This window comes from Sphaeramia orbicularis, chromosome 16 (assembly GCF_902148855.1).
Source record: "Sphaeramia orbicularis chromosome 16, fSphaOr1.1, whole genome shotgun sequence".
Lineage (NCBI taxonomy): Eukaryota > Metazoa > Chordata > Actinopteri > Kurtiformes > Apogonidae > Sphaeramia > Sphaeramia orbicularis.
In genome coordinates, this window is record NC_043972.1 from 22944862 (window position 1) to 22958806 (window position 13945).

General features: G+C 36.2%; 1 protein-coding gene and 1 long non-coding RNA gene across 2 annotated transcripts in view; one reads left to right on the forward strand and one right to left on the reverse strand.

Moving 5' to 3' along the window:
* LOC115434845 (collagen alpha-6(VI) chain-like) overlaps positions 1-8684 on the reverse strand; it is a 56762-nt gene extending 48078 nt beyond the window's left edge. Inside the window, exons 1-2 of the mRNA XM_030156966.1 lie at positions 8642-8684; positions 447-544 (exon numbers count right to left, since the gene is read on the reverse strand). Of these exons, the coding sequence (XP_030012826.1) occupies positions 447-525 (79 nt within the window). The 5' untranslated portion in view covers positions 526-544; positions 8642-8684. The remainder of the gene's footprint in view (positions 1-446; positions 545-8641) is intronic.
* LOC115434846 (uncharacterized) lies at positions 7817-10787 on the forward strand. The gene is made up of 3 exons (XR_003937602.1): positions 7817-7826; positions 8292-8297; positions 10676-10787. It is a non-coding gene; the product is annotated as an uncharacterized LOC115434846 (long non-coding RNA).
* The last annotated feature ends 3158 nt before the right edge of the window (positions 10788-13945 follow it).

Here is a 13945-nt window from a genome sequence, read left to right on the forward strand (position 1 = left end):
CCAAAATCTAAAATAATACCGGGTGCGACGAAATATTTTGTACATGTTACATGAAAATGATTCTTTAATACACGTGTTTAAAAAACCTGCAAGTTTAGTTAGGTATTTTGGTGGATTTTATGTCTATATTTCAATCAAACGCAGTTTCTGACTCTTTTGTATCTCAATCCTGACACATAGAACAAGAAACAAAACATAAAGTAGTCTAAGATTAACAAACTAAACGTATTTGCAAAAGATTTAAAGCAAACTATTAAAACTAAGTCAATCTGAGTAAAGCACTTGTTCTAACTAAAGAAAAAAGTTGAGGAATGTAAGTTACACTGGAAGTTCTTATTTTTTTTAGGACTGTGTTTTTGTGATTTGTTGTTCCTGCTCTTATCTTTTCCATTTTGCCGTTGAATAGTTAACCCTTTTTATCTGGATATATGCGGTTGTTTTCTCACCTCTCTGGGCAGAGACGCTGCCTGAACAAGCAGTGATGATGAAGATAAAGAAGATGAGCAGACGGGTTGTGACCTCCATGATGGGATGACTCTACCTCCTGCAGTAAATAAAACACAGCATCACACTGGAGAAAGAGGGCAATGATTTCATTAAGTATAACCTAAATGTAGTGTTGTCAAATGCAAACATGCTGATTCATCTCATCTTTTATGACAATTTCTTCCTTTTGCATATTTATATCCCCAAAATTGAGTTTTGGGGATATAATGGTTTTTCCCCCAAATGCCTCCAGATCCACCGCCGCCAGATATTCTTCATGTGAATGTGATAACTAGGACAGATTTGGTTGGATTTCTTCTCCCTTGGAAACCAACACAGTGGACCCCTAGTGGAAGAACCCTATCGATTTCAGCTTCTCTATGAGTATTATAAGTTATCCAAATGGGGGCGCTTTAGCTGAAAATCAGTTTTTTGGACATAAATAAAGCAATAACAGGCCGACTGAGATAAAATTTGGTTCATATTGATCATCTTACAAATTTCCATTTTCTTGCCGCCATCCAGAGTTCACATGGTGTCATTTACATTCACTAGGTGGAGTTTTGTGGGGAAAAATTGGTTCCCTGACCATTATTCTTCCACTATCAAGTTGATGTAGCTTACACTGAGTTCAAATCAATTGTCTAATAATTAACTTGGATAGATTTATAAATAGCAGAGGTTTGGGAGGATTTTGGGGATACGCTCATGCTGTCTGCCCCCAACAGTGTAAGCCTTGTTTCTAATTTTTTTTGTCTCCTTACTTCATTTATGTCATTGTCTATTTTCTATATTTTATTAACTTTATTTTACTTTTCAATGGACTCTAAAAGCTCCAACCCTCTGTAATAAAGGTATTTCTACAATCATTCTAAATTTATGTGAAAGATATTAACATGAAACTGAGCATACTGAAATCTGCTTTATGGTTTCTTCCCATAATTCAGATAAAGAAATGTGTAAAACAAAAAAAACAAAACAAAACAAAAAAACAAAACAGAAACATTTCATTGTTTCCCAATTACTTTAAGACAGAATCCTGAAGATGAACAAAGAAGGAAGATAAAAGAATTTTTGATCCTGTTAATTTAACAAAACCCTGAAATATTCAGTTTTCTTTCACTTGACAAAAGATTAAAAACTAGAAAAGCGGTAGGAGAACGCAGACCTCTGCTAAGGCAGATCAGTCAACCCCCAACCCACCCTCCACCCCCAGTCACCACCAAAAATTCATGAAAATCAGTCCATAACTTTTTGAGTTATTTTGCTAACAGACAAACAGACAGACAGACAAACCCCAATGAAAACATAACCTCCGCCATTACACTTGACAGAGGTAAAAATCTTCAAAATGTGACTTTGAAGAAGCTGCAAACAAGATCAATTAATTGTAGCTTTTATTTCTCAAAATCACAGAGCTGAATAAAAAATGTGAAACAATCAGATCTCATGTTCACTCATTGACATAAAGTCTATGAAACAAAAGATGCATAAAAGTAATGTCAATGCAGGTGTGTTTAATTCTGGGAATCATTACTGTAAGAGCCAAAACATGATGACTAATAGGAATTAATGTTTATAAGTTTATTTGTGTGAAATTGCTAATTTCTGATTTTCTTTGTTGCTATTTAATGCACCATCACTGTGTATGTGTGTCTTTTGACCTCTGCTGTAAGAAAAAAGTGAGCTTACGGAGCTTATGAGTATATAGTTTTTTCTACCGTCTGACATGATGTAAAGGAGCCTTTTTTTGTTTTAATAAATTTTATGGAATGGATTACAGTCTTGTCATTCGCGTCAGAATACAACTCATTCGTGATTTTTTTGGAAACAAACGGAAGATCACTACAATTACAATTTGGTGAAGTTAGACAGAATTCTAAGAATAAATACAAAGAAAACAGTGAACTGTGTGTCAACTGAAAACAAGAGTAGGGAATTCCTAAGAATGTGCAGTTCCATAGAAGAAGATCGAATCTGAACCAAAAATCACTGAGAGGAAAGATCTGATCCAAGTTCAACTGGCTGTGGTTCAGAAGCACAGCAGAGGAGACACTCAACACTGAGACTTCCAGAAGCTGAGTCATTTATTAATGCCCAGCCAAACATCGATCAATGTAGTTGCTCTATTACAACCCCAATTCCAAAATCTAGGGACATTGCGTAAATTGTAAATTAAAAACAGAATGCAATGATTTGCAAATCTCAGAAACACAAGTTTTATTCACAATGGAACCTAGAAAACAAAGCAAACTGAGTAAATTGCTGTATTAAGAAAAAGATAAGGCAATTTGGAATGGCAGCAAAACATCACTAAAAAGTCTTGACAGCGCAACAAAAGGCTAGAAAAGCAAGTGGTACTAAAAACAGACAACTAGAGGAACATTTGGCAACTAATTAGATTAACTGGCAACAGGTCAGTGACATGATTGGATATTGATTCCAAATTCACAATTTTAGATCTACTTTATTGTTCCACAATGTAGGTGAATTTGCTGTGGGCTTCTACCCTGCTGTGCCACACAAACCAAAAAAAAAAAGACATTCAACGTAGGTAAAGGTGGACAGTAAAATACAAACTCCTAAAAACATGGGAGACACAGTTAATTAACACAGAAAACCCTGATATTAAATAGTAAAAAATATAATGAAACTAGAGAAGCACTCCGAGTGCACAGACCTCCGCCAAGGCAGATCAGTTCCCCCCACACCCAACACCACCAAAATGTAATCATATGTTCCTTGTGCCAGTATCAGCATTTCCTGAAAATTTCATCAAAATCTATCCATAAATTTTTGAGTTATCTTGCTAACAGACAGATGAACAAACAACGCCCCCCAATCACCACCAAAATTTAATCATTTGTTCCTTGTGCCACTGCCAACATTTCCTGAAAATTTCAACAGAAACATTTAATTGTTTCCCAATTACTTTTAGACAGAATCCTGAAGATGAACAAAAAAGGAAGGTAGAAGACTATTTTATCCTGTTTATTTAACAAAACTCTGAAATATTCAGTTTAATTTCACTTGACAAAAAATTGAAAATCAGTCCATAACTTTTTGAGTTATCTTGCTAACAGACAAACAAACAAACAAACAAACAAACAAACAAACAAACAAACCCTAATGAAAACATATCCTCTGCTGTTACACTTGGTGGAGGTAATAAAATAGAGACTCTAAATAATTAGTAGAAGGATGAACTATGACATCATCCATTACTGAACTGCAGTTACTGAACTGCTGTTTGCAATTAGGCTGACACCATTTTTGCTTTTTGGTATTTTTTAGTAGAAGTTCAATGGAGGTCAATGAGAGCCAAGTGGAACCAACCCTAGTGGTCATTAGCAGTACTACAACTTTAGGATAAATCTACATTGGCTTTATTGTGGGGCCTCCTTGCCCCTTGGAATAAAAATACCATTTTACTGAAGCAGAGGCTCTCACAGGTAAAGATGGGCAGTGGTTCTCCAGCTTGCAGAAAGCAGTGTTTACAAATATGATGGATGCTAAAGGGTGTATTCAGTAAATGCACTCAAAAGAAACAGAACCTCATCAAAAATATTTACCAAATACATTCAAAAGAAATTCAGTGGGACTTTGAGTCGGCGATTAGAAATGACCAAGCCTGATCTATTAAATTTTTAGGAACTTTGAGGTGGAAATGCAAACCACATGGATTTCCAGGAATTCTTTAACCCAGGTAAATAAATCCCTGGTAAGAAAAGTTCCTGGGAATGGAGGAAAAGGGGCTAATGTTGAATCTGCTTGTTCTCCCAATGCCACAGGGGTCTCTTTTGGGTCCTCTGATTTTCCTCCATTATCAAAAACTGCTACATAAAAGTCAGTTCTCCCGTTGGTGCCCATGACCAATGCACTGATGAAAATCTGAGTTGATTCCAAAGTCCTGACAATGGAAACTCACTGCCTCTAATGCAGTGGTTTCCAACCTTTTCTGGCTCGTGACGCCATTTTAACATCCCAAATTTCTCGCGACCCCAGACATTCAAAACAAAGACATTTTTTGCTTAAATGAATTTGTTTTTGATCATGTAGTAGTTTGCTATGCTATGTTCCAGATAAACATTATTTTTTAGATGACATTTAGTCTATATGATGTATATTATTATGGACGGAGGCAGAAAAGCCAGGTGTAGATTACTGCACAAAGTGAGAATTTGATTTTCCTTGGTCAGGATATGTACAGTCAGTCCAGCTTGGATTCACAAGACTGACAATTAATACTGAACAAACGTTATGTCCCAAATGTAAAATTGACGTGGGCACCCTTACTCATTGTTATTGGTCCTGTAGGAAAATTCAACATTTTTGGCATGTTGTAAAATGTGAACTGGATAAAATATTATCTGTTTCTGTTACTACTGAATGTAATCCATTGACCATGTTGATTGGAATGACAGATGTCACAATCATCGGAAAATATAAAAGACAACTCTATAGGATACTCACATTTTGTGCAAGGAAATGTATTCTTTTGAATTGGATCACAGATAAAGCACGTACTAAAACTAAATGGCATTGGACAGTACTTGAATATATACCCCTGGACTATTTAACCAGTCTGTTACACAGCAAAGATGAAGTGTTCCATAAAACTTGGAACCCCTTTATGTCATATATTGGTCTGAACATTTCAGCCCTTTCCCATAGAGGAATAATGTGAACTCATGTTGCTGTCATAGTTTTTTAAATTGACTGACTGAGTTTTCCACCTCCTTCTGATTTGTGCCAGAATGTTCTGTTCTGTTTGTTGTCTCTTTCTTTTCTATAAACAAAAAAAACAAACAAACAATAAATGTATATTTGACAAAAAAAAAAAAAAAAACTGAACAAACTATAACGCAAACTATGAATTATGAAAGAGCTACAGCATCTGAAACTGACCACAATGAACATTTGACAGATAAACAGTACCACAGTGCTTCATTTTCAGCTTCACAGTTTGTCATGTCTTTTATGTATTGTGATTATCTCTCTCAACTCCCCATTTTTATTGACAAGTTTTTTTTTTTTATTGTTTTTATCAATTACTAGAAATTTCAGGGGACCCCATTTGAATTCCAGCGTGGGGTCCTGACCCCAAGGTTGAAAAACTCCCCAAGGTTGAAAAACTCTGCCCTAATGTGCTAATCACTGATGCTAATTGTTAGCCTTGTACCATATTTGCCTAAGTCATATTTTTTTAGGTCATAGCCAGCGCTGAAAAATGATCAGCAGTGTTAGGAGAGTAAAGTCACACAGATATCAGTATTTGGCTAATAAAATGATTTGGGCAATTATACTATGAGGCTAACAAAATGCTACATGCGGTCTGTATAAGGATGGTGAAAATGCAGAAAATGCAGAATTTCCCTTCTGGGTCAAAAAAGTAAGTTGACAAAAATGTTAGAGATAAATGTTTACGTCCATAATTAGCACAATAAATATCAATCATTTCTTCTTTCAAGTTAAAAAGGTTAATTTTGGACCTGGCTGAAAACTAAAGGAAAGAACATTATATGAGACTGGATATGAATGAAGTGAAGAAACCATCTGAACACTAAAAAAGTGACAAAACACATTAACATGAGTAACATAACAAAAAATATTAAATAGGATCCAAAGTGTGATTAATACACCACTGGAATGAGTGGTTGGATGAATAATTGGATCCAACTCCTTTACGTGTTGTTCTTAATGCTGTGATCTTTGAGCCCATGTGACGGGAACACCACATCGCCGCTAAAACACTGATCACTTACAACCTGTTAAATGTGTTAACAAAAACTGAAGGAAGCAGACTGATTCCAAACAACTGTCACATTATTTATGAGCACAAGAAGTTGTTCAGCTGGACTGCGAAGCTCCACAGCTCTATGTGGTTTGAGGAATCTGCGTCGTATATGTAAACAAAGCTAAGAATAGAACAAAGAAAGTGTCACATCTTTAAAAATGTCACCACGGTCTGAGAATAAGAACTGAACTAAAGCACACCTTTTGGACATGTCCTAATCTTCATAAATATTAGCCATCTATATTTATTACATTTTCAAAAGTATATGACATTAACTTTACACCCTCAGCCCTGACAGCACTTTTTGGAGTGATTCCTCCAAACATTCATATTTTTAAAAATTACTCAAATGCTATTGCATTTGCATCTCTACCTGCACAACATCTTATACTTTTAAGGTGGAAACAGGAAACCACTCCCACACATGATCAGTGGATTGCAGACATCATGAGGTTTTTAGATATGGAGAAGATGAGATGTATGTTAGCAGGATCAACTGCAAAATTCTATAAAGCATGGCAGCCTTTTCTAAAATACACTGAAAACATCTAGAATGAGCACTTTATTTTGACTTTAATACCAAATCACCACTCATCACCTATATAACTGTAGGTATTGTACATATTTTATTTATTTTATTGTTATTTCTTCTTTTTTAAAATAATTGTTATTTATTTAATATTATTATATTTATTCTTGCTTTTGCTATATTGTCACATCTAGAATTTGTTTAAATACTATTTGCCTCCTGTTCATATTCCTGATGTCTTTTGGTGTGTATATTTACATCTTTATGTTTATCTCTAAGTTATTTTTTTATTTATTTTTTTTTTTAAAAGGGGGAAAAAAAGAGCTGAACTACAGGATAACTGAATAGAATAGAAATAGAATAGAACTGCCTTTATTGTCATTTGACAGTACAAAGTACATCAAATGAAATTGAGTTACTGTACTCCATTACTTCAGTGTACTGTTAAGTATCTGTACATAACCAACATGCTTTTACTTTGTACATTTAACACATTATTTTTATTTTGCATCTTTGTGCATCTTCACAACTTTAAGACTATTAAAACTTAAATTCTGAAATAACACAAAGAAAAGACAGTCCCTAAACACAACAAACACAACAAGATGAGAGTGATGTAAAAGACACAACATGATGTAGCTGATGGATCAATATCGAAATGGCATAACAGATGCAAAAACATTAGAATATTAGTATTTATATGTACTGTAAGGCCGGATAGTTGAGTTTACTTTAAAAAATCTCAGGGTACCTCGTTGCCTTAAAAAATTTAAACAATGAGTAATGAAAACTTGAGTGTATTAAACTTAAATGCTTGATTTGAATGGAATTGCTACTTTAAGTACAACACACTACATGCAAAGTTAATTTTGCTTAAAATTTGTTGCAGTGTCAATTGGTTTGTATAATCAGTTACTTAATATCTTCATTTCATTTTGCTCAGCTCCAAGTTAGTTTAAGATACAATCTTTTGCAATATTAAGTGCTTTACATAAATAATCAAGGTTTCATATTGTGGCATGGAAAGACAGCAGGTCAATATAAGTTATCGACACTGATAATGCTTTACTTTGATATGACTGTAAGCTTTTTATTCAACCAGCATTAGAATAGATGAACAAGAAACCTATTGTTGGGCCTATGGCTCTCACTCATGGTGCAGCTCTACAAAAACACAAAAACAAACACAAAAAGGCCAATAAACATTGCCATACATACATTAAGTCCAAATTAACACTAACACCACAACCCTGCTGAACTCCTGCACATTAAATTAACACATTTTCAACAACACGTCTGATACCCACAATGCAATGCAGAACTTCCCAGTTGCCTGCTGCGGCAGCGGCAGCACAAGCCTCCGTTTCCTACAATGCATGTCGCGACAAAAAATGTCCGAGTGACCTCCCGGTCTGAATGTAAACATGGGTTTTGTTTACAGTGGATGGCACTTCAAAATTATTCACCGTAATGCAAGAGATTCAGGTGAGTAATCATAGAAAGACTTACAGATTTGTGATACTTAGGCTATGACTAAGGTTTTACAGATTTGACGAAAAATTGGTCAACGAAAGTCTCCAGCACCTTTAAACAAACCATGTAAAAAAAAACAAACCCTGAATTTGTTGCTGTTGAGTTCCTTCAAATAGCTAAAATTGCCAAATGAAAGTAAATCATGATCTAAATTTAATGTTTCATTTGTGTTACTGATGCTATAATCGAGTCAAGTTAAATTGTCAAACCTGTTAAACTGTAATGTTAAAGCAATAACTAATGCAAATGTTATTAATCAGTGATAAAACGAATCACATTAATAAAGAAATACTGACCTACAGCCGTGCAGCCAAACCCAGAGGTCCCAGAGTCCTGCTGGACGGCAGAGTGTTTTAAGAGGAATAGGAGGATGAGGAGGAGGATGAAGAGGACTCCTCCTCCTCACTCTGCAGCAGACACACAACATTTAATCCATCACTTTTACTGGAGTAAATATTTGGTCACGGGTCCATGAGAAAATGATGCAAAGGACAGCAAAGAACATGTAAAGTGAACCTGAAGTTTAGTTTAGAAAGTGATGAATGATGTGGGGTGTGTTGTGCTGTCAGCAGGTGGCGCTGTAGGCTATACTACACATGGCTCTCACAAGAACAGTAGAAGAAGTAAAGCATTTTGATGATTTTTTTTCACACAGAAAAATAATTGTTTTTTTCTTATAAGATCGCACCAATTTTTATGCCCAACATGTTTTTAAATTCTATTGAAAAGTACATGTAATTTCCATGTTCCAGTGACTTATTAAAAACTAAGCTTCAGATTCGCTCCACATTTTACAGAAACAATCATGAGCAAAATGTTCACGACATTACAGTTAATTTGAAAAAAGTTTTTTCCATTTCCTCTATGCAAAAACTAGGGGGGGGGGGGACAAGCAAGAGTTTCTTTTTTTATATTTTGCTGAGTACAAAAGGTTTTACCATGTGAAACTGTGTAAAAGGAGCAATAAGACAAACATCTAAAAAGACAAAACACAGAAGATGTAACAAAAATGCAACAAGGCAAAAAAAAAAAAAAAGTAAAAATACAAAACAGACATAACACAAAATGATGATCTAACAGATGAGCACAATGGAAAAAGGGGCAAAATAAAGTGACAAAAATAACCCAAAAAAGACAACAACAACAAAAAATTCATAAAACAAGAAAATTTTGTAAGAGTATAAACCAGATGAAACAGACAATGGAATGGAGTGTCAAAATGTTGGAAAACTGATTTGCATATGTAGTGAAGTTAATTTATTAAGTCATTATTTTTATTCTGTTTCTGTGTTCATGATATTAGAACAGTTTAATAGTCCCAGTTTACTTAAACCACTATGGTAACATTCAGTGGCAGGTCGTCAGGGCCTGCAAGGCCTTCTCTGCTGGCCTAAAAAAATATCAGAATCACAGACTGATGTTAATTATATTTTGTCCATGAATACTTATTGAATAATTCCAAATGGTTTGTCTGCTTCCTTTCATAGCTTTTCCCCTGGTTGTGCTGCTTCCACATATGTATTTTCATATTAAAGCATTTAACCAATCACATTTCAGCCATCATTTGTTGCCAGGCAGGGTCAAAGTCCAAGTAGTCTGCCTGGAGGCCTTCACAATCAGTTCTGCAGGCCCTCTAGCACAGCGTAAGTTTCAATGACGCTGTTGCTTCAACCAATCAGATTTTGAGTTGGCGACACCAAAGCCCTCTAGCAGGTGTACGGTAACATCAGCGTATTCACACCCTTTGATTGGATAGTCAGAGAGCGTACTAGCCAAAGCTAGCAAACTGCATCTGTAGCAAGCTGCACCAACAGAAATACAGTTGCGTTGGTTTAACAGCTGTTTTGTCAACCCACAACGGCTGAAGGAGGAGAAGAAATGGATTTGGATGCAGATTTATTATCAAAGCCATTTTCAAGATGGACTTTTCCAGAAAAGCTGGACATCGTTAAGAAAGGTCGGACAATTCCGAAGCCAGCAAGCCAGTCACAACCAGGAAAAGGATTTGTCCTTCACTTTCAGTCCACTAACTACGACCGGTACCCCCGGTACCCCATGGATAATGTGTACAACAGAGGAGTTGAACTGTTTTCGAGGAAAGAAAGGAGGATGGATTTTGTGTACAAATCCGAATTTTTGGTGAATAAAATGTAGCTATTTTCCTAAATGATATTGCAAATTAATGAGGTTATTATTGATGCTTCTTTAAGCCTCAGTCACAAAGCTTCGTACGAATGATGGGTTCGTACGAATCTCCCGGTTCGTATGAGTTCTGGAGTTCGTAGACATTCGTAGAGGCAGCAGTAGTTTCTTACAACTGTCTTACGAAGTCAGTTTTGCTGCCGTTCAAAACACAAGAGCATCTTGAGGTCGCTGTGAGAAAATGATGTGATTTTGAGTCGTACAAACACCGTATACAGTTGTCACAGTCTTCATTAGGGTGCCTTGAAACCTTCCTGCGTCAGACCTATGGACACTTAACTAATTATTTTGTCGTAATGCACGTCAGCCCTACGTGAAACTCATGGCACTCGCAAGTCGACGGTAGGACGATCTTACACTGTTTCAGTCCCACAGCAGTGGAAGAAGAGGGACATTTTAAAGCCTAGGCGTGAAATGCACGGTCCACCACTGGTAACATTAGACTTTTATACTTAGAGGACATTTCAGAACCTGAATGTTCTTACTTTTACTGCAGTGAAATGAATCAGTACTTCTACATCTACCACAGTAAGGTTTTACAGGAGTTAAAACTGTACATGAAGCTTTTTAATAAGCTGTTATATTTGCTCTGTTTAAATGATGCCAAAGGCCACATTCACTGATTCCGGGGAATTTCAGCAGAAAACAAAGCCTTCACTGCTGCCTCTCCATTGTTTCTGCCAAATAAAGAAAAGGAGGTTCTGAGGAAATTCACGGTAAAAGATTTCTGCATCACAGATCATCCAGTCCAGTAGAAATTATTTGGAACATTTATTAAAAAAGGTTCTTTGACAATAAAGTCTCCCTAATCTTATCTTGCATAAGCAAAACAATGAAGAAACTGCTATAACAGATGATAGTGGAAACAATGAAACTTTGAATATGTATTGAAGTTTTCACATTTGGCAGGAGGTGAAACATGATGGAACAAAGGAAAATACATTATGATGAAAGAATAGAAGCAGGTTTTGTGATTTAGCTTCAAAAAGGTTATAGAATATAATATATAACAATATTTGTAAAAAAAAAAAAAAAAAATCATAAGAAAAGTAGATTAAAAGATAATTAATAAATAACTAAACAGTGGAAAGGATGAAAAAGATGCAACCAAATGAAAAGATGAGTCTTGAAGTACTGTGAAACATAGATGCTGAAAGAAAGACAAATAAAGTGATCATATACATCATACATTACTGTTACAAGACATGATACTTGACTGAGCTTTAGCATTGAGTAAAAGAGTTTAGAGGTTAGACAAACCCAAAGATGGAACAGGACTGACACCAGGGAACAAGTCCAGGACTGGAGTTAAGACTTTTACCCTGATGGAAGAGTCTGTCAGCCCCAAAACCTGGAGGAAGGCTGACCAGGAATGGACCAGGTGCAGATCAGGTTTGGACCAGGTACACATGTGGACCATATATAAACAAGGTCAGGACCAGGGTTCAACCAGGTGCAGATCAGATTTGGACCGTGTTTGATCTAAGTCTGGAGCAGGTGTAGATGACATGTAGACCAGATGAGAACCAGGTGTGCTTCAGGAATGGACCAGGTGCAGACTGGTGACGATCAGGTGTAGTAGAGGGTAAAGGTGTAGATGAAGTCTGAACCAGGTTTGCACCAGTGACACTGAGCCCGTTTACATGTACGCTAATACTCTGATGATTATCCCATTTGTGGAGTTATCAGATTATTCAAGGGTTCATGTAAACAGCATGATCTGATCTGTTTTATTTGCACGTAACATGTCTTTACGCCTTTTGTACAGACAATATGATATTTATCGCATTAATTTTCTGATGTTTTATACCAGGTTTCATTCAACACATGTCAGATGTTTCTGTTTGTGCTTCATGTCATGAGATCAGGGATCACAATAAATAGTGACTTTAACCTTTAAAACCCATTTAGTTGAGTTTTTGTGCATCTTTTAAGGCTGTGCACACATTTATTGTGTGACCTTGTTGCATCTGAAGAAAAGTGAATTAGAAATAAATATGCATGATCATTTCAACCCAGCAAAACAACAAAGCTAAAGGTGGTCTTAGACTTTTCCACAGTACTGTACATTCATGAAAATACAGTAAGAGGAGAGGACAGTGGCTGACAGAAGCAGCTCACACAGCTCATCACAGATTCTGCATTTTAATCATGGACATGTTGACTGTTTCTCACAGGGAGTGAAGAGTTCAGCTCGGACCAGAAATTCGATGCTTCTTATCATCTGTAAATCCAAACAAACCTCAATCCTCCTCAAGAAGTCAAGAAGGAACTAAAACATTCAGCTGTCAGAATAAGGCGTTGCCCATTAAAAGAAAAATGGTTAATGACTCTGCTTATATGTTGAAAAAAGTAGAGACAAGAAATGGTTTGAATTCACAATCTGGAGCCACATGGGTGCCCACCTTATTGTCAGTAAGTCCTGTTAGTCAGAAAAATAGTTTGGATTTAGTTAAATCTAACCCTAACCCCTAACCCAGTGGTTCCCAACCTATTTTGGCACGAGACCCCATTTTAACATCAGAAATTTCTGGTGACCCCAGACATTCCAAACTGAGACATTTTTCTCTTGGAGATGTCTTAGCAGGGCCAGGCGGGTGAAGAAATCTTTCCATTCTCTGTTCGGTCCAGTTTCGCCTGTTTCAGGGCAGGTTGAAGTGTAGTAATGCATGTGGTTAAATGATTGGGTCAATCAAGATATGCCCTCTCAGATGTTATATCCTGCATTTTGTTTGAACTTGACTTTTATTAGGAAAACTATGTGGTATTTTAATAAAATGAAATATATTTTGAATCATTAAGAACAGTTTTATTATTAATTTATTTTCATTGTTTTATCAATTACTAGAAATTTCAGATGACCCCATATGAATTCCAGGTGACCCCACGTGGGGTCCTGACGCCAAGGTTGAAAAACACTGCCTTAACCCCTAAGCCTGACTCTAATTCTAACTCTAATTCTAACTCTAACCCATTTCTGGCTAACAGGCCTTCTGACAGTAGAGCACCTCCCACCACATGGAGCAGATTTCCAGTGAATTTCAGCTCAAAGTTCCCAGCAGAGTCTCCTGACATCAGCTGAAAAATATCTAAGAAGTAACACAGAGTTTAAAGCAACTGGTTTGAGCCTGGTTTGAGTAGTGTTTCTCAAGAGGGGCAGTACTGCCCCCCTGGGGGCGTTGAGAATGATAAGGAGAGATGAAAGAAGTATCTAAATCTGAAAAAAATGTATTCATTTGAACATGAAATAAGGTCAAAGTTGTTATGGCTCAATCTGTGAAAGCAGCAGTGAGTTAGATGAAGCAGGACAACAGTGTGAAACAAAGAATTGAAGGCAATCACTTAAATGTTACAGAGGAAGTGTCCAGGAAAGTGAAGTGGAAAAGTAAAAAGAAACA